Source organism: Globicephala melas, chromosome 17 (genome assembly GCF_963455315.2).
Source record: "Globicephala melas chromosome 17, mGloMel1.2, whole genome shotgun sequence".
In the NCBI taxonomy this organism is placed as follows: domain Eukaryota; kingdom Metazoa; phylum Chordata; class Mammalia; order Artiodactyla; family Delphinidae; genus Globicephala; species Globicephala melas.
Genome location: NC_083330.1, coordinates 75250476 through 75271920, shown reverse-complemented (window position 1 = coordinate 75271920; position 21445 = coordinate 75250476). Strand labels below are relative to the sequence as shown.

At 46.4% G+C, this 21445-nt stretch overlaps 1 protein-coding gene across 3 annotated transcripts in view; it reads left to right on the top strand.

The window, feature by feature from the left end:
- FAM135B (family with sequence similarity 135 member B) overlaps positions 1–18684 on the top strand; it is a 269866-nt gene extending 251182 nt beyond the window's left edge. For all 3 annotated transcript variants that reach the window (XM_060287086.1, XM_030876275.2, XM_060287087.1), the window contains exons 14-20: positions 182–348; positions 3988–4079; positions 5100–5197; positions 6464–6615; positions 8599–8709; positions 10310–10423; positions 10659–18684. In XM_060287086.1, coding sequence (XP_060143069.1) covers positions 182–348; positions 3988–4079; positions 5100–5197; positions 6464–6615; positions 8599–8709; positions 10310–10423; positions 10659–10864 — 940 coding nt within the window. In that variant the 3' untranslated portion in view covers positions 10865–18684. The remainder of the gene's footprint in view (positions 1–181; positions 349–3987; positions 4080–5099; positions 5198–6463; positions 6616–8598; positions 8710–10309; positions 10424–10658) is intronic.
- Positions 18685–21445: the final 2761 nt, after the last annotated feature.

The window sequence follows — 21445 nt, the reverse complement described above, 5'->3', positions numbered from 1 at the left end:
CCTCGTTGTTCAGAACAAGCCTTCTTTCACTAGCATCTCCCATGAGGTCCCACATTCAGCCTTGGTCGCTTGGCCGATACTTCCTTGTAGTTGTCCATCACTCCTGCATCCCAGCTCAATGCATCTCCTGTTCAACATGGAACACACAGCTCGGCTCATGATTAATTAGTGTATTCTCCAGTTTTTATCAGGCCAAAGAAAAATTTAAAAAAGAACTGAAGATTGATGGATTTCTGTACAGTGACTCATCTGTACTAGCTTCTGACATACCGTATTTCCCACCAGAGGAAGAGGAAGAAAATTTGGAAGATGGGATTCACCTGGTAGTCTGTGTCCATGGCCTGGATGGTGAGTTCTACAAGGGTTTCCTCCTCAAAGTTTTGTGCTATAGACGAATTATCATATTCATGAATTAATCTAGTTCAGGGACTTGTTCAACAAATGTTCAATTAGCGACTGTGGAACATTAGTAAGTATGCTGGATCTAGGAAAATGGCATGGCTTTGCTCTCAAAGAAAAGATCTCTCTGGCAAAAAAATATGTTGAGTTAATGAAATACACAAATGAATGAATTAATGCGAAGAAGGAATGAATGGAATGAATAAATCACTTCCACTTTTATGGATTCTAATGTATAACTAAGGGTCAGAGGAGTGAAAGGGCTCCTCTAGGGCTTCAGTGGTGATGAGTAGCAAAACCGGTGGTCACATTCTTCTTATGATGATCAAATAGGGAATGGTGATGGGCTTCACTTCTGTGACACGCTCTTGTTAATATCCTTAATTTTCCTCACTCTTGGGGCTAATGCATTCAATTGTCCACATCAACACCTGGCTATATGCATTGCATGCCGGGACGCTAAGTCAACAGGTCTATTTAGTGAAGTGGCAGAGAATCCAGTGGTAGATCATCATTCCAGATGATGATGATGATGATGATGATGGTGGTGACGACTTTGATGATGGCCAGCATGTATACATCACTCACCAGGGGCCAGGGACCACTCTAGATACTTAACATTTATTAACGTGGTTGATCCTGACAATAGCCCTGCAGAGTAGCTGCTATTATCACCCCCATTTATAAGTGGAGACACTGACTAAGAGGGCAGCTGAGTAACTTGTATAAGGTCCCACAGCTAACGCGGTTGAGTCAGGATTAAAACCCATCTGTCCGGCTCCAGAGCCCATGGTTTCATTTTGCCTTTTACCAACAAGCTCATCTCTCCCCCAACCGGAACCTCCCTCCACATCCCTGAGTCGTCTTCTTGAAATCTTACTAGGTCTGGTCGTTCCATCACTGGGATGGAAGCTCTTTGTAGCTCTCAGAAAATAAGATAAAATGAACTCCTATTTTAAAAAGCTTCGAAAACTCCCAGCATAAAATATTCTTTATATCTGATCCTTGTCATTCTCATCTCCTGCCCTTTCTGCTCTGCCCTCTTCCAGCTGCACCAATTCACTCCCATCTCCACGGACAGGGACCCTTTCACACCACTGTGTCTTTCTCAACACGATTTTCTTTCCGGTGAGCTTTCCTCTCTCTGCACTGACTTCGGTGCTTCACAAATTTCAGCTGTTCACACATTTCCCTTCCCCTTATTTACTCTGCCCATGTACCTTGTACTATAATTTCAAAATTTGTACTGAAATGGGCATACTTTTTGAGTGTATTTATGGAAAAAAATAAACTTCAAATCACACCACAAATTAAATACTAGACTCACGCGCTACACACAAAGAGTCAGACTAAAAATAATTAATATAAACAAAATAAGTTTGCTGAAGCTTGATGTGTGCCATTGTCGGAAGACTTTTTTGAGCTTGACACTCACTTTCTCTTTGCAGAAGTATTAAGCTGTTGAAAACATGCTTGTTTTTAACTGGGGCTTCCAATCAGAAGGACCTCCAGAAAGACAAAGAATAACGTCCTCACTCATCCTGTGTACTTTTAACACAGGACCTATGGCCTTGCATGACCAGTGTGCACCTCTTACTTATCTGATATTAAATTAAAATGAGATAAGCCTCTCAATCTCTTTGTGAAAATAAGAAATCTGGTCAGACTCCATCCTGCAAGTGGGAGAAGAGGGATGCTATAAAGATAGGCCAGCTTCTGCAGTCTTTGTGCGGTGTCAGAAAACGGAGCCGCCAATCACAGCATTGTCACTTGGGCATAAAATCATCAAGAGACAACCAATAACAGAGCACACGTTTCTTCTGAAGGTGATTTCTCTAGTTCCGCGTCCATATGTTTAAACTTTGCCGAGTTTTACAGGATCCATTGGTTACATTCCACTTACAAGGCTATACTGATGTTAACAGAGAACTGAAGAAATTGGTAATGGTTATGGATATCTGCCCAACTCTTCATATTGTGTCCAAAGCCCAAGATTTATATTCTTGTAAGTGTCCTCAGTGGAACACATTATCAAATCATATATTTTTTTTTTTTTTGCGGTACACGGGCCTCTCACTGTTGTGGCCTCTCCCGTTGCGGAGCACAGGCTCCGGACGTGCAGGCCCAGCGGCCATGGCTCATGGGCCCAGCCGCTCCGCGGCATGTGGGATCCTCCCGGACCGGGGCACGAACCCGCGTCCCCTGCATCGGCAGGCGGACTCTCAACCACTGCGCCACCAGGGAAGCCCTCAAATCATATTTTTTGAGAAAGTTTTAAGTTGCAGAAAGTTCTCTGTTGCTCAACAGCTGAAGGAGGGGGGCCCATTGTCATCCCTTCCTTAGACTCCTTGTGCTAAACAGAAACACCTGATACATATTTATTAAGGCCACAACCTAGAATGCCATTAGGTAGCTTTAAACAAGAACAGGACCAAAGAGCAGACTTTTACTGTCAGAAATGAAAGGAATGAACAAAATTTAACTTAGTACAAAATAGAAACATTTTCTAAAAGAAAGGGAGTATTTTATAACTGTAGCCCTGCCTGTATGAGCATGTGCTCTGACGGGCCATCGTCGTGGGTCACCCTTCTATTGGGTCATCCTTGAAAATTAGGAGGAGTCTGTCAAACATCTTTAGTTCTCCCATATTCTGTATGGCATTTTCATCCTCTTTTGAATCCCTTGGTGGTTTCATAAAGAAGGGTATAAAATTGGTAGTCAACGATATCACTCCTAGTTTCCCAGCTGCTTTGAAAGGATGGTTACATGGTAAAGTAGGTCACCTATATAGCCACATAAGCAGCTTCGGACTTTCAACTCGGTAGGGATCCCTTTGAGGAATAGATTAAAACATTCATTAAGCTACCACTGAACCCCATGGCCTGCATGAAATTTACCCCTAACCATACTTGAACAAGAAGCTTATTCTGTTATATCAACTATTTTCCACGTGATTTTCGCTTCAGGGATGCATTCTGTGTGTTCTTTGTGGCTTTGCTATTGGCAGCAGAGCCTCAAGTCCTTGAGCTCTTCTTCCTCTGCCCTGATGGAGCTTGCCCTTGCTGACTCTGGTTCCCAAGGGTGATCCTTACTCTCTTGTACATAATTATGCCCCTGTTTGAGGGACTTACTTGCTGACAACCTGTAAATGGCAGAACTAGTCCTGCATTAAGGAAGCGACTTGAGAGGGGACTTGTAGATATCACATTGTGCCACGTCCGTGTGTCATCATTAAGTGACACCACTTGCAGAATGTCCTGAGTAAACAGAATTGCCTGTCAAAGAAGGGAGAGGCGGCGTGCCTTCCACCGTTCCTGTGTACAGAACGTTCACAAGCCGCATATTTATAGATCAGGGAATAATCCCCCTGAGGGAGGGATACCAGAAAGGCCCTGACCCCGTGTGGACAGGAGGAGGGGGCAGCACGGGGACCAGTGGATTGGACACGTTTCGTTGTTTTTATTATCAACTTATTGAGAAAGCGGGAGATGGGAGGGGGACCGGAAAGGAGTGAGAAATAAATCCCTTGCGTGTCAGCTGTTATCTGATTAATTGTGGGTCCGTGGTGGGGTTATCTGTCGTTTTTAGGGAACAGTGCGGACCTCCGTCTGGTAAAGACTTTCATAGAACTGGGGCTCCCTGGAGGAAAACTGGACTTCCTAATGTCTGAAAAGAATCAGGTATGACAACAAAAGCATCAGAACCAGAAGAATCCCTGATTCGTGTCTTACCTGAGCCTCCTAAGGTCACCGTGGTGGTTTATGGCCACACAGATGGGAGGGGACTTTACCAAGGAACACTCCCAGGCACTTGGAAGGTCTGGAGAGCTCATTTTCTTTTGGGAGGAGGAAATAGTAAGAAGGGGGGACATGTGAGTCAGGTGACTGGGCCTTTTGACCTCACAGGTCATAGGTTGAGTGACAGCTCAGAGCATAAATGATTGGGCATCCGTGGGTCTGTACTGGGGAAGGAGTTTGTCACTGGCATCTTTGTAACCAAGGGAGCTGGATTATGACCTTTTCATAGTCAGAGGTAGACTATGGGGCTGCCATTGCAGGTCTGGAGCCTTAATGGGATGTCAAGGTAGATGAGAGCTGAGAGATTCCATGGCCAAGAGGTGGGGCTGGGTGGAATGTTGTCATTGAGTCCCATTCCATGGGACGTGAGAGGGATGAGCTAAGTGTTCTTTGGAGGCATAGCACTACTTATAACTAAAGGGTCCCATGACCACTGACAATGGGAATCGTACAGAGAATAATCAACAGGCAAACGCTGGGAGGTACAGTCTCATTCCTCCTCTCTTAGTGGTCCGTCCTGTTGCCTTTTCTTTGACACCTGCTCTATACAAGGCCTGCGCTTGGGTGCGTGGGGTATAAACGTGAGCAGGAGGAAAGAGGATCGCTTTGAGCATCTGCGACGCGCTGAGCAGTTGGCGTCTTTCTTCATTTACTTTTCCCAACCGTTCTGTGAAGCGTTGGCACCATTGTCGCCTCACAAAGAGGGAACCCACGGTCTGACCTGGAGAGCCCCAATCGGGGGGTCCTTCTCAGGTTGTCGAATACTGATTTGTACCCTAATGTCAGGCGTGGGCATGCCCCCAGGACGCACGGTGGTGTTTAGTGGAGGAAGATGGGCTTGTGCACGGGGCCCGGCCTGGCCCCACGCCCTCCCCAGTAGCCGTTCCCTCTCTCTCCTTCCAGATGGACACGTTTGCAGATTTTGATACCATGACCGATCGGTTACTGGATGAAATCATTCAGCACATCCAGCTGTACAACCTCTCCATATCGCGAATTAGGTAAAAGGAAACCACAGGTAGTTAATGCTGGGGGGAGGGGTGCCACTTTTACGTGTTTGCTGTGTACAAGTTCAGCGTGATGCCGTCTGTATACCGGTCTGGGATAAGTTAACTTGGGACCTTTAAGGGGGTAGATTACTTTCAGAACAGAAGTGGGTACCAGGGCTGCTTGACACGCCCATATCTGTCATAGCAGGTGTGCAGGAGAATAAACACCGTGTGGCTCAGTAGAAAGAGAATTGGACTTAAACAAATATCCTAGGTTTTAAATTCTCGTTCTTCTAACACTCACAAGTTTGTGTCCCGATTCTACCATATAACCTTTTACAAGCTTTCTACATCTCTGAGCCTCGGTTTCCCCATCTGTTAAGTGGGACCAGCCCTGAGGGGATGCGTCGCCTGCCCCGTAAAAGGGTTTCGATCAGTGCTAAGTGTGTCCTTCCACTGTAACAGGCAACTTGGCGTAAGTGGTTAAGGTGATAGTCAGTAGCTTGTGTTTCTCAGGCACTTGCAGATGTGGACATAGTGGTGAGTCCTCAACGTCCATGACCCATTTAGGCCTCTAAGATACCACTTCTTTATTCAATAGATGAGGTTTCAGAGGCCTACAGAGTTAGGTAAAAATAAAAGGACACACACGAGAAGAGCTAGGGAGCTAATATAATATATAATATAATAGGGTTTTGATAAATAATCATTTAATTTGAAAGTGATGATGTGTCGACTCCATAGATCTTTGAGCAGCAGTGCAGCTGGAGCAGAGCATGTGCTGTGGGCTGAGAGCAGGCAACTCACTAACTGTACTGAGTGAACGAGGGATGAGTAAAATTGGAGAGGCAGGCAGAAGCCGGGACATGAATGGCCTCGTAAGCCAGGCTAAGGAGCTGGGGTTTCACCCTGTGAATGACCAGGAGGGTTCAATGCTCCAATGTGAATTTCAGAAAGAACCCCCAGGTGCACTGAGGGAGGCACAGAGACCAGAACTGGGGGGAGGAGGGTGCTCTAATAACACCAAGATGCCCACACTTCTCTTCTGACCACGCTGGGCTCAGAGCTTCCATTTGCAAAGGCCCCACCTTGGGCTTCACGTGACCAGCGTTTAGAAACCCGATGGGGATGAGTTAGCGGCCCCCCTTCTCCCTGCTGGTTCCCCTAAATCCCATGGGAGGTGGAGGGTGGCTCACCCCTTGGCGCTCCTGGTGCAGCACTTCCCTGGCAGCCAGCCTCCTGCTGTCACTCACGTGGACCCCTTCTGTCTCTCAACAGTTTCATTGGCCATTCTCTGGGCAACATCATCATCCGATCGGTCCTAACACGGCCCCGGTTCCGGTATTACCTCAACAAACTCCACACCTTCCTGTCGCTGTCCGGGCCGCACCTGGGGACCCTGTACAACAACAGCACCCTGGTCAGTACAGGTAAGACTCTCTCCAGCTTCATCATTCCTCAGAGTTCATTCAGGACCCAGGGGAGGGGGAACCAGAGACACATGCTCTTCTTGATGGAACCTGTGGCTTTGGAACCTCTTCAAAGCGTGAGATGGTGGAAGGAGACCTGGGCTCAGAAAGATGTTATTTTGTTTGTGAGCTGAATGAGATTAGACAAGAGGTTCCGCAAGGTCTCTTCTGCTTCAGTTTTCTGTGAATAAAGATAAATAGTGGTGGGGAAGAGAGAGCATGGGTGTCCGTGCATGCAAGCTGCTGTAACAGGTTGCCGTAGACTGGGTAAGGGGGGGGTTTACAAATAACAGACATTTATTTCTCACGCTTCTGGAGGCCGGAAAGCCCAAGATCAAAGCACTGGCAGATTTGGTATCGGGTGAGGTCCCGCTTCCGGGTTCACAGACAGCCGTCTTCACACTGTGTGCTCACATGGTAGAAAGGTCAAGGGAGCCCCTGGGGCCTCTTTTCTAAGGTCACTAATCCCATTCACGAGGGTCCAACCCTCATGACCTAATCACCTTCCAAAGACCACACCTTCAAATACCATCACGTGGAGGGGGTTAGTTTCAGCATATGGATTTTGGGGAAACAAACATTCAGTCTATAGCAATGGGCTTTGAATCATGTCACTTCCATGACAAGCTTATGGTTAAGCTCTAACCCAGGCACTCGAGGAAGACTCTGACCAAGACGTGTCATCTCTGTGCTACTTAGTTTCCTTATTGGTAAAATGAAGCTAATGCGTATATGTTTGTGTATAAGTATCGATACATGCATGATGTGTGTATATATATACATATGCCTATCTGTAAACATATATATTTTATATGTGTGTGTATGTGTATGTATGTGTTTATATATGTCTATAAACATGTACATTATATATATACACATATGGGGGTGTGCATGTGGGTGTGAATGTGGATGGGGGGCCTTGGGGGGTGGGGCTTAGGCTCAAGGAAGAGAAGGGGTCCAGGCGTGCCCCCCACCCTGGTGTCAGAGGACAGGGGACCTCACCTGGGAGCCTAGCAGGCTTCCTGGGCTCGAGTGGGTGCGGCAAACGCCCTCCTTTCCTCTCCTGCTTCTCGGGGTCGTGGGTAGGGAGGGCCTCTCCCACCTGCCTCTCCTGATCTCCGCAGCCTCCCTCCTATCCTCCCAGGACCAATGCGGCTTGAGGGGTGGGCGTTGGAGGGCAGGGGACCAGCCTGGGAGCTCAGCAGGCTCCCCGGCCCCAGTGGGCCCAGGCGACCGCCCTCCGCTCCTCTCCCGCTCTTCCCAGAGAGTCCCTCCCGCCTGCCTCTCCTCATCTCCCCGGCCTCGGCGGCGCTGATCTTGTCTGGCCTCCACTTCTCCTCCCCACCTAGGTCCCCCTACGTCCTACTGGTTCACACTGGGGTTCCTCCCATCTCCTTGGGGGTCAGAGGCCCCCCCCCAGCAGCCGACAGGCGCCCTAGTTGTGGGGAGATGCTAACTCCGCGTCTTCCCACACCGCCATCTTCCTTGCATTTTTATCAAATTCATTTCTTTGCGCTTGTGACATAATGCTCATACTCACCCGTGTTAGTGTCAGCATAACCATAGTAAATGGAGAGACTTCAAAATAGGTTGAATTTAGCTTTTTGATATCCTAAGTGGATCTGTAAGGAGCATTCTTAGATACTTTCGGTACTTAGGACAGTTTCCTTAGGCTCGATTCATAGAAGGGGACTGAAAAATCAAAGGGTTTGGATAGTTTCATGACTCCTGAAGCCTGTCTCATAAGGTCTTCTATCCCCGCTACCAGTACATAAGAACACAGATGTCCCTCTGACTTCCCAAGGATTTGTTAGATTGCCTAGCACGCTCTCATTTCTAAGTTAGCTAACAAATCAGTTTAATGTCATCTTTCCCCCATTCTTCTTTGCTTTCTTTTTGTTTGATGCGTTTGATGTGGGTTTGGCTTTGTTTTTGTCTTTCTAGGCTTGTGGCTCATGCAGAAATTGAAGAAATCCGGGTCCCTTTTGCAGCTGACCTTCAGGGATAATGCTGATCTGCGCAAATGTTTCCTTTACCAGCTAAGCCAGAAAACAGGTGAGTGGATCCCCCGCAGCACCCCGAGGCCGCGATGAGTGAGAGACGGAGAGCCAACTCCTGAGCCCCAAATTAGAGTCAGGGCTACGCTGACTCACTCACGGAAGGATGTCACCATGAGCTGCACTGTTACACAGCCTCCTCAACTCATGGAGAGGCCAACAGCTACCCAAGAACTCAGCTGCCCCTGGACCGCCTCCCCCCATGGCCTGGGGATGGTATCATGATGAGAGGCAAGTGTGTGCAGTGTCATCTCTACAGCAGAGCCACTGCCCACCGAGCCTTTAATGTCCTAACTGCACAGGCCCCAAGGTCTATGTGCCAACTCCCAGCTCTTTCAGCCAGGTGCAGATCCACCTACAAAAAGGGCAGGTGGACACTGTCCATTTCTGTTGGCAGCGCAAGGGGAGATGGGGGTCCCTCTCGCAGGCCTGAGATCACACCTTCACCCGCACCCCGTAATAAGGAAGCACACGTAGATGTCGAAGACCCTACCTGCCGGGAGTGAACAGAGCACAGCTGTGGCCTCGTGTCCACGGAGAGAGCAGACAGGCTGCCCGACTGTCCCGCTCAGTCCTGCTGAGCAAGCCGGCCTGGCCCAGGGTCTGCCTATGGTCCACAATCTTGCATTCATTTATAAACACTGACTCTGATGATATCTCTGTCTCCTCGAATGTGAGTCCGGCATAGCCCTGGGCTGACGATAACCTTGGTCAAGTTCCTTACCCACGTGTGTCTCTGTGTGCTATGTTGAGGGTTATCCCCCATGGGGAAGTGAGGAAGGAGGCTCGGGCAGCAGGGCAGTTGGACCACAACGTGGTCGCCCCAGACATCTCAGCGGGCCCCACCCTCTGGGAGCTTGGGAGCTGGGGTGGCCCTACAGAGGTATCCTGACGGAGGGCAAAGGGCTGGTCTTTATACCCCCTGCCACGTATCTGCCGGTCACTGAGTCCAGCCAGTCCCCAGTGTATTATGGTCTTGGGCTGTGATCTTGGATGAGAAGACTCACGTCAGTGCAGGCGTCCCCCGCAGGGTCCCTGAGCTGAGAGCAGGCCGGTGGAGGACCTGGGCAGAGCACTGCAGCACCTGGAGATCCCTGAGGGGCTCTGGGGACTGAAAGAATAGGCTGTGATGCTTAATTTAAAAGATCCCTCTGCCTCAGTGTGAGACTGATTCCAGGGAGGTGAAGCTCCCTGCAGGGAGATGAGGTCAGAGGTTGATTTCCTCAAGCAGGTGACATGACCGAGGCCGGAACGAAGGGAGCCGTGGGGTTGGCAAGGAGCAAAGTACTAGATTTACTTCCTCATGGACTCCCCAGTATTCCCAGCCAGAAGGGCACATCTGTTACTTCCGTGTTGTTTATCTCTCACTGTTCAGAGTAGTGAGCTACGTGTCTCCTTAGCTTCCGTGACTGATGAGGGCAAAACCGCCACCTTCCCTCTTTCAACCTCCCAACCCAGAAGGTCCTTATGCGGTGACTCAACCAGTGTGTCTGGCGCCTTCTCCCTTCTCCTCTCTCTGGGGCAAGTTTGTAAAATGTATGCAAAGCAGAGGCTAAGGTGAAACTACCTGGGTTAAAGCACCGTCTGGCTTGTTGCAGGTCTGCAGTATTTTAAAAATGTTGTGCTCGTTGCTTCTCCCCAAGACCGCTATGTGCCATTTCACTCAGCCAGGATCGAGATGTGTAAAACGGCCCTCAAAGACAGACACACAGGTGAGCCGCATTCCTTTTCCTTTTTCCTTCTCTTTACTTTCCTATTCTCCTTCTCCTCCTGCGTTTCAGTGACTTTCTGCTTTAAAAGCAGAAGGAAATCATGAAGGTGCTGTACCCATTAGGGCGCATCAGCCGTTCTGCTCGGGACTAGCCGCCCGACACACACCCAGCCCTTTTCTCTAGATTCTGCTGCTGAGCTCTGCCCCCATCTCCTGTCCGTCTTCCCTCCTTGCAGGACCCGTCTTCGCGGAGATGATCAACAACCTTCTCCGCCCTCTGGTGGACGCCAAGGACTGCACTTTGATTCGACACAACGTGTTCCATGCCTTGCCCAGCACTGCCAACACCCTGATTGGCCGAGCAGCTCACATCGCTGTACTGGACTCCGAGCTCTTCCTGGAGAAGTTCTTCTTGGTGGCAGGACTCAACTACTTCAAGTAGCGGCTTTGAGGGAACGGCCTTGGGGAGCTCACCAGAAACGTTGAAGATCCGTAAGAGCTCTGGCTGAGACATCCTTTTACAGACCTCTGTCATTCCAGGCTGGAGCTCAGAGAGGAAGGCGCTGAGGGATGGAGGGTGGGGTAGGACCAGACATTCGAGGTGCTTCCACTTTGGAGATTTGGGAAAGCTGAACCAGTAGTGTAAAAGACAACAGACTTTGCCCGAACCTGTCTAGCCATCTGGCGTCTCGTTCAAGATGCTTTCTAGGAAAATTCTGAGAAAATGAAGAAACAGTACTTGGAGTTGGTGAGCCCACCTTCTTAACTACCACTGGCTCACAGAGAGATCACTCCAACTTAACTAGATTTGTTCGGTGTGTAACTAGTTCATAGCTTTATCATTTTTGATGCACACAAGCATTTCAGAACTCAGGTTAACCTCTGTGCAGAAGTGGAACATATCTGTGTAAATACAGTCCTTAATAGATTCAAATGTGCCACTTGTTGAAGACCATGTGATGCCCATGTTCTCATTCTCTCCTCATGTTTTCTCAACAAGGGACAAAGGAATGCGTTGTAAACTCCAATTTTATTTCATAACAGCAGTGGGTGGGGTGATTTGAGGTATGGGGAGAGGCAGGTGATGCTATCGGTAAATGCAGGTTTGTTGCAGAGAAAAAATAACTGGTGAACTGGCCGCTGCAGCTACTTCTCCAGATTTTTTCTGTGCGTAGCCTTGGTCCGCACGTTACTTTCGCGATTGCTGAAATCTCTGTCTGTGGTAGGGAGGATTGACTGAGACTAAACCTAGCAGAAGGGGGCACTGAGATGAATGCACATGTGTGAAGCTCCTGCTGATACACTTCCAAAGAAATGCTATGTTAGCATTTGATGCACTTGCAAAAAATCAAAACCATTCATATGGCCAGCTGCTTCTCCTCTCCGTGGAAGGGGAAAGACATCTAACTGGAGGAGTGCTGGATTTAAAACCTCAGGGGAGCTCTAAGAAGGGTGCTGGTTATCTTTCACTGGAAATGTCTTCTTGCCTTAGGAAAATAAAGGGCTAGGAAAGGTCACCACTGATACAAACCGAGAGACAACAGGGACAAACGTGAGATCAGAGATGAGAACAACAGCCAGGTCGAGGACTCACCTTAAATTGTTACTGGTAAGTGACTTAAGGGGAAGTTTGGAAAATTACCAGGGTGTTTAATATGGTCCCAAAGACTGTGTACACTCTATGAGTTAAAGGAAGACTAGAGAGTCAGTTGTACCGAAGGGATGCATGACCCAGGACCATAGGGGTGACTAACACGGGAGACCCATCTTCCGGAGGCAAAAACTCCTGCTGCTGCAAAATTTGCTTCTAAAAATGTAGAAACTCATCTAGGACCAGATGCGTGGTCCCAGCCCCTGGACCAGAACCTTGGTGATGACCACCAATGCCATGGTAATAAGCCAAGTGATTCTAGACTCATCTGAGAATTTTAGTTCCTTGCATATTAGCAATGTGACTTTGGAAAACAAAGTAGACCATGGAGATCAAGTCCAGGTGGACAGCTTTGCAGGAGAGCAGACTTATGCATTCCTTAAGAAGGGCAAAGGTGGGGAGGGAGTTGAAAGACAGACTCCCACACAACAGATGTAGGGTTTCTGTGGGTCTTCTTCAAACTTTCATTGTATCTTGGTCTTAACACATATGGGATCAGTAAGTCCTCTGGCCACTCTCCCACTCGGTACTTTTCCAGGTTCCCGATGAGCATAGACTCTGGTTACTTATGAACAAGACCAGTCTGCTATATAACCCAGAGGGAATGTGCTTCCTGCAATGCAGCCTGTGATGTTGTGTTTCTTGGTCCAGATAAGTGCCCAAGCGCAGTGCAGGACCATACGTTTGTAGCAGCTTCTCCTTTTTGGCCAAATGAGGAGCCCTGCCCCTCCGGTGAGCGTTTCATTTTTGTGTTCCCAATGCCCATCAGCAAAGTTTGTCATTCCCTGGTCATTTGAAAGACCGTGCAGCCAGCGGTTACGGAGCCAGGGCGAATCAATGATCATCGTCTTTTCCAATAACCAGATGCCATTTTTAACTTCAGTATATGCTGTCTGGACATAGAACTAATGGCAATAAACGTCCAGCTGCGTGGTGCACCTCTTTTTTATAGGGGTGCTCTGCTGTCTTTGTAAACCCTCTCTGGCCTCTGAGCATCTATTGTAACTGTGTAGAAAGTACATCTCTATATTGTATATAAGAGTGTCCAGTGTTGCGTGTCACGCCTCATTTGAAAAGGCTTTTTTATGTCTCTTTCTATTGAAGTATAGATATATAATGTATATATATATATATATATACACATAAAAATATATACATGAAATGTAAAACAGGGACATTCTATTATCGACTATAAAATTATAACAGAATGCCTGCCAACATAGTAATAGGTCTTCATCCTCAGCAGACTTTCTGTTGTTTTGTTTCTATGACTTGTTAAGTTTCTCAGAACTAGTTAGAAGTAAACATGCGTAATATCGAGATGAGCTGGAATTTGTAGTTCATGCGCCAGATACACCCAGAGAAGCAGATGTAAATCTAAAGTGACCTTGGGGCAAAATAAATACCTCCATGGCAGGTTGAAATCAGCTGGGGTGTTGTGCACCTGGGGAGAAGGTGGACAGAATTAGATTCCTGTTAGTTTCTGGAGTCCACGGGTATTGACTGAGCAACTTGCATCCGTGCCAGGTGAGAGCACAGGGTAAGATGCAGAGTCCCTGCTCTCAAGGAGCCCGAGGAAGATCTGGTCTTGTTATTACAACATGATACAATGAGGGCTTTGTTGAGGCACAGGCAGGATGAAGGTGATTCTAGAAGTCCAGTCTTCACTCCCTAGAGAAATCTGGGAATGAGCCTTTGAAAGGGAGACCTGGAAAATGAGATGCTTACCTTGCACAGCCTGTTGCCACCAAATGCACGTTCATCAATTCATTCATTCATTCAACAGATACATATCGAGGGCTTACTGTGTGCTGGAAATGCATTGGTAAGATCCAGTAGTTCATAGTTTAGCAAGGAACACAGCCAGTCAAACGGGAAGTTAGAGCAGGTGGGCACCGTGGAGGTGGCAGGGATCTGATGGGGGCCCAGAGGAGGGACATCCAACCTACGCTGCAGATGTGGCGTGGTGTGTGGTCCGGAAGGGCCTCGTGGAAGACTTGATATCTAAACCCAGACACAAGGCTGAAGAAGAGTTGGCTGGGTAAAAGGTGGGTTGTGGGGACTCTCAGGGAGGGAACAGAATGTGTGAAAGGTTGAAGATGAGAGGGAGCTGGGAGCCTTTTGTGCACTGGACAGGCAGATGGAGAATCAATTTGGGCATTTACAAGAGTGACAGAAAGGAGGTGTGAGAAGTCAGCCACCATGCGGGGATTTTCTTCTCCTATCAGGAGGAAACTTCCATTGTTAACACTAGTCGGAAAATTTCTACTCGGTAATGAGGGTCCCGTGGGAGACCAAGGTTCACCCCTGTCATCACGTCTCTCTCCAGGGTTATTGAATTGAAAGCATGCTCTTAGGAATTTATAAGCCCCCAAATGTAATTGACAATTTTGGTCTTTTTTTTTTTTTTTTTTGCCATGCTGTTTGCTTTGATTTCACAGGGTTTACTTCTAAGCATTGGCAATAACCAGGGCTGCCATGTACAGCTGCACAGGTTGTATCAGAAGAAGAGTGGTCATGGCAGTGAACACATAGAGGAATGGTGCTTTCTTACCCCATTCTTACAAGGTGTCCATCCCAATATCCTTAGGAAGGATGATGTCATTCTTTAATTTATAGAACCAAGCACCATGTGCTAACATCTGGATCAGTTTTTTTTCTCCAATTTTTTTCATTCACTTTTTCTTTCCATGTTTTAATGAAAATCTCTTTTGTGCTGGGTATTGTACTAGACTGTAGAGATATTGAGATATTAAGATACATCATATATTTCGAAACACTGAAAGGATCTGGGACAACCATAAAACTTAGTGTTTTATTTTTAGCTGTTTTTAAATTAAAACCATGAAATCTCAGAATTGGAAGAGGAACAATAGGTTGTTTCATTCGGACTCTATCTGACATTTAGCATCCTGAGCTATGTTCTTCCAACCTACACAACCAACAACAACCATGTGGGTCTTCATCTACGTATGACAAAGTAAGGGAGTGCTGTGGTGACGTTACGGGCAATAGGACACACAGACATGCATCCTTTCTTCTTTTAGATAAAGAGCTGCCCCCATGAAGATTTTTCTAAACCTTCAAGGTGCCTTCCTGAGTCTTTCCTCTTTTGCCTTTGTTTTTTAAAGCTTTATTTTCCATGGTACCTCTTTCCTATTACACATAATGCTAGAGATGTCTCAATAGACAGCTCTGTGGAAAATCTAGAAAAGAAAAGCTGAAATCCTCCCAGTGTGCTGCTTTCCATGTTGAGTGGTAACAATGCACCTTACTATTCAGTGTGTCAAATTCTAAAAACCGGTTTTAATTTTAGGGAAAAGGACCCCAGTGCCTTCTGTAGCACAAAGGAATGTCCTTACTATACAGAACTGGGCTTCTAGAACAGATGTAAACTGTGGGTGGTCCTGCTCTGTTTATATCTAAACCAGGTTATTTCCCTACAGTTGATCTTTTCACAACTAAATTATACAGTGGAGAATGTGTGTGTCTTCATTTCATAGATGTGGTTAGGATTATATGGCTGTAAGACATAATCCTCAAACCCCAAACTTCATGACTCAACACAGATTCAGAGATTTTTAGAGGTAACACAAACCTGGGCTCTCATTGATCTTATTTTTAACAGGTGAAGGAGCAAAGGAATGGAAATAACATACAATGCTCAACTTTGGTTTGCTAAGTCTTGTGCGTGTGTGATTTCATTTAATCTCTAAAACTCACAATATACAGATGATGTTGGTTGAAGTCAAGTAACCTGACGAAGGTCACACAGCTTAGCAATAGTGGAGTCAAGATTTGAGCCCTGGGCCTCCATTTTATCCTTCCTGCTACAATTCCTCCAACCCGGAGAAGTTAATAAATTGCGAAAGTCACAGGTCTGTTAAGATCGACGCCAGGGTTCAAGTCTTCATCTCCTAAACTGTAATCTTATGAGCTTTCTCTCATAACATATTCCTGTACAAGGCACCTACAAAACCTATAAATGAGACGGCAAAGGAAGCCATCATTCAGTGACAAAGGTGGTTTTGTAAAGCACTGTCCATCAGCGTAATGGGGTGATTGGGGTGGGCTGGCCTGTTGGCTCTTGGTTAATCATCTGTGTTTCTCAGTCCCTATGTCTCGAGTTCTTCTTTCTCCTACTAGCCCAAAACCACTTTTCCCTAGACCACAATGCCTTTCCTTCCAAAGCTGCCCCAGACCATGCCTTCCATCTACACCTCCTGTCTCTTTCTGCTCTTCCCACGTTGGAATGGCTGGTCATACTCATCTGGGAATCAATTCCTTGTACTCTCGGTTGTGAACCTGCTCAGTGGTTCATGGATTGTAGATTCCCGCTTCAGGATGAATCTGAGCTCTGTGTCTTGCCCTCAGAGCTCAGTTGTCTCGTGGTTCCATGAACCCACTCCTATCTCATTCCTGTGTTCTGGGGGGGGTCCCCCACACATGTACTCCTTAGAGCAGGAACCATGTCTAATTTATCAGTGCATCCCATGGCCTGGCACAGAGTTAGGGTTCAGTAAGTAAGTACCAAAGAGGGCTGGTTCTTTGGAAGCTTGTGTTTTCTTCTCTAGCGCCTCATCCAATACACAGTAACTGATTCCCGTAAAGAAAGGGTTTGGCGTTCGCTCACGTTTACCCTCTAAGCTTCTGAATTTGCAGGAGGAAAGTGGTTTCGTGAGAGGAGACGTCATCATGGCAGTGTTCTGTAATGGGAAGAACTACTGTGTCTCTGGGGCATGCCTTCAAGCCAGGGGCTGGGGTCAAGTTTCCTCATCTATAAAACAGGCTTTAAAATGTCTCCTTTGAAAGGTAGTTGGCGCGGGGGGGTCTGGATTAGAAAGAGGTAAGCAGAGTGTCTGGACCAGTACCGGTGTCGAGTAAGCATTTTAAAATTGGGGGAATAGCTCAGAAATATTTTATAGCAAAAGTTAGCTCTAAGGAATTTTCGTTATAATAACTCAATACATTTTTACATTCATACACAACGGTTTGAGGGAGATCCACTGTGTTTGAAACTTCAGGCTTAACCTTCCAGAAATCAGAACATTTTTTTGTGATTCCAGGAGCCTCCAAACTGGAGTTTTCCAGCTCAGTTCTGTGCATGATTGGATGATCTATGTAGTAAAACTATTTTCCTGCTCAGGGTATAATGTAAGTCATTGTTAAGTTGAGAGGAAGGGCTGAAACCTGACACCCAACTGAGAACAATATTACATCCAATTTAAGGTGTTCGGAAGTGTTAGTTCTGTAAATGTCATTCAGAATCTTTTTATTGCATCAAACTGAAAAGACTTTTAGCACTTGGGCTGAAATGTCTTTTAGTCCAAGGTTAAACTTATTGCATATGGCGAAATACCCTGCTTCATCCTTCTTGCTCCAAGGAATTTTAATAATAAGCCAGGTACATCTGATAACCTATGCATATATCTTTTGCTTGTTTTTAAACAATTTTTTTTCTTAAAAGAGAGCACCCCACTCTGTCCCACATACTCTCTTGCTTGTGTGTAACAAAATCAAAGTCTGTGATTTTTACCTTCATTCATGATCTTCCTATAACTTACACCTGAATGCATTTCTTTTTAAACAGTGTCTATTTATTCTGTGCCGAGTTCTGTGCTAAGCACTGGCGGCTACAGAAGTTCGTCAGACGAGACCCTGCCATACAAAAATGTATAATCTGGGGGGCCGGGCGGGGAGTGGACATCCACATAAATAGAAGAATGTCCATATAGATAAAATAAGGCAAGAGAGCAGATGGGAAACATTGAGAATATTATCGTCCTGGCGCCTCTTAGAACAAGTCAAACTCCTGATATTGGGGTTCCAGCATCCCATCAGGGTCTGGAAGGAGGAAACCAGCCCAGATGAGATGCTGCAGTGATCTCAGCTGTGCCACTCAAGCAGGACCTCAAAGCTTCCTTGGTGACACTGACGCCATCCCCAGGTCAGTGTCAAGTTAGGAAATTTGCAAAAGGAGAAGCTCCGTGGTACATATTACAGCTCAATGTGTCAAGAAATGCCGCCTCCTGACTGGCATATTATCTGTCTGCAATACAGACTCTTTGGATGCTCTGTGGTTTTAATCTTTCTACTTATTTTCAAATTAACAGATAAAAATAATGATCAAGCAAATAAATGGTCCACTAATGGTGTCCATAAACATCACATTCAGGCTCGACCAAGAGAACTAACCTGTGGCTTTTGTCTATCAATCACACAATGTAGGGCTCTGGAATTTATTTTGTTCTATTCTGTTTTAGTTTAGTTTTCAAATGTGACCTCCTACCTTGTAGAAGGTAAAGAGAGGCAGTGTCTTCAACATGGTCCCTTTCTCTGAAAAAGAACCGTGAATGTATAGCTTGATGCCACTGTGAATTCCTAATGCATATTTATTCTGGTGACAATGTCTGTGTACAATAATTACAATCTCCCACACACCCTTGGAAATTGTCTGTAAAATTACGATGATGGGAATAACAAAGTCATCAGAACCGATATAATTCTACTATTTTTCTACATTTGCTTTTTTGGTCGGCGTTTTGTGTAGCTTGTGATGTGTATCAACGATAAACAACAACAACAATAATAAAAAAAATCCTTTGACTTTCTCTTGCCAGGACTTTGTGTTTATGACATGTACAGTAGCCACTCTTTAGAAATGCACCTAAGGCTGAAGAGGTTATTTCTACATTTGGTCAGAGGACATCTGGCATATGATGGTTGTTTCTGGAATGCACACCAGAGGAAGGGTCCACGGTACCTTGAGGTGGTGGAACAGGGCAGTGAGGAAACTCCAGACTGGACCTTAGGAGGCTCAGGTCAGGAACGGGCTGTGTTTCAATGAACAGGAGACACCCAAGTCCTCATTGCTATGTTCAGCATACCTTGATTACGTGGACGTTTTAACAATCAGAGTCGCTCATTCAAAATGCCTCTGGAAGGGTGAGTTCTTGGTGTCTGGATGGTGGCTGGGCTGACTGTGTCTGGAGAATCAGAAGCAGCACGCCGTGGGAGAAAGAGCCCGTTGTTTTCTGCTATACCGAAAGGTCCTTCACGATGAGTCCATGCCCAGTGCCCACTTCCGGTGGAAACTGCCTGTAAGTATAGCTCCTGCTGGGAAAAGGCGCCCCCGGCAGTTCCGCAGTCTGTGTGGTGTGATGTCTACACCACCTGATCCTATTTCCACCGACCACAGCTCGTTGGACCAGAGGTGAACCTCTGAGCCAAGAACAGAGCTTCTGTAGAGCGGCCAGTGACCTGTAATAGACAGGCAGAACAGGGGTGGAGAAAGTCAGCCAAACCAGTAAGGATATCACTGTATCTTTAGAATCTAAACTGGAGTAATTCAGAAAGAGAAAAACAAATATCATATAATATCACTTACATGTGGAAGCTAGAAAAATGGTACAGATGAACTTATTTGCAGAGCAGACATAGAGACACAGATGTAGAGAATGGACATATGGATACCAGGGGGGAAGGGAGGGTGGGATGAACTGGGAAATTGGGATTGACATATACACGCTACTATGTATAAAATAGGTAACTAATGAGAACCTACTGTAGAGCACAGGGAACTCTACTCAGTGCTCTGTGGTGACCTAAATGGGAAGGAAATCTAAAAGAGAGGGGATATACGTATACGTATAACTGATTCACTTTGCTGCACAGCAGCAAACTAACACAACACTGAAAAGCAGCTATAGTCCAGTAAAAATTAATAAAAAAAAAAAACTGAAGAATGCAGCGAGGGCAGGGCCATTGTACCTGGGAGGAGCAGAAAGACAGCAGAGCAGCCTGAGCAAATGGCCGAGTCATTGCCGGGGAGGGGGTGCACTGGTGAGAGGGGGCTCTGATCACAGAGGTGACAACAGGTAACCAGCCTGGAGCTGCCTTGGGTTCCTATGTCCAGTCTCTGTGGAATCATGAGAAACCACAGTCCTGGGTCTCCCATCAAAGATTCTGCCTCTGAGTGTTGTTCCGAACAAGGAGAGTTCAACATTATACAAATTGGAGTAAAAAGTGTTAGCTTAAACTGCCAGTTTAAACACATTCTTCCCAGTTTTATATTCTATGGTTTTTTTTGAAAGATCCTTAACATTCATTGTCCCAGTCAAGTCTGTGAAATAGGAAAAGCAGGAAATATTATTACCCCCAACTTAGACGGAAAGAAACTGAGACTCTAAGACGCTAAAGAAATTAACCATATATTTCCAAGATAACTCATGACAAAGTCAAGACTTAAGTCCAGCTCTAATTTTATGCAAACATTTTAAGAGTCTCTGAAAATGGAAATTGTTGTATGAAGTACCGGGTAAAGACACCTGGCAGTTATCACGGATTACAAATGGTGCTCAAGCCCGTTATCATATTGGACCCTTGCCAAGCTCTATAAGACAGGACGATCTGATGGGTGAGGAATCCAAGGTGCAGAGAGTTTAAGTGTTTGACCAAAATTATGTCTCCAATAAATGAAAAAAAAAAAAAGCATTCCATCCCCAATTTCTCCTTCTGGGTTTGGTTGTACTTTCTGCTAAAATGTTAGTGGAGCTGCAGATGAAGATACTCTTACGATGGCTGATGTCTGGGAACAGCACCCCAGGGAGAGACGGTAACCTTGACGGGGAAGCAGAAGGTCACCCAGGCACAGAATGAACGGAGGCAGGATGATTTGAAACGATTTCACCATTCACCTCGGGCTTCTCAGAGATCCTAAGTCACTGAGCAAATGAGGAATGTGCATGGGTGCTGATGGACAGCGGTGTTCATTGGATCCCCCCGCAGTGTCAGACACCGGACCAGGCACTTTCTTAATCCCGTGAGCCAGCATTATTATCCCTATCTTATGGCTCACAAGACAGTGTGCTTGAGTTCACACTGAAGCTTGCACTGGTCTCGGAGGCTCTTCTTCTCCTCCTTATAAGAACCTCTAAGACCTTGCTTCATCTGGCCTCTTGTCACTTCTGCCTAATCTGCTTCTCTCCCGTTTCCCTCCTTGCTGTCTCCCGCCCAGACACAGGGGCTTCTTTGCTGTTCCTTAAACATACGGCCCATCACTGCCCCGAGGCCTTTGCATTGGCTGTTCCTCTTCCCGATGCCCTTCCTCCGGTGCTGCGAGCCTCCTCCTGCTATGTTCCTTCCTTTTGGTCATCCCTGCAAAGTCGCCCTCTTAACGAGGCTCTCCCTGGACACCTGGTGTAAAACCTCCCTGCTCTCCCCCCTCCCCACTCCTCAGAAGCTTCAAAGCCCTCCTCCTGCCTATTTTTCTCCTCAGCACTTACATCAGCAACTAACCCACTACCTGTTTTGCTTATTTATCTTATCTGGTGTCTTTTCTCACTAGAATATCAGCTTCATGAAAACAGGAAT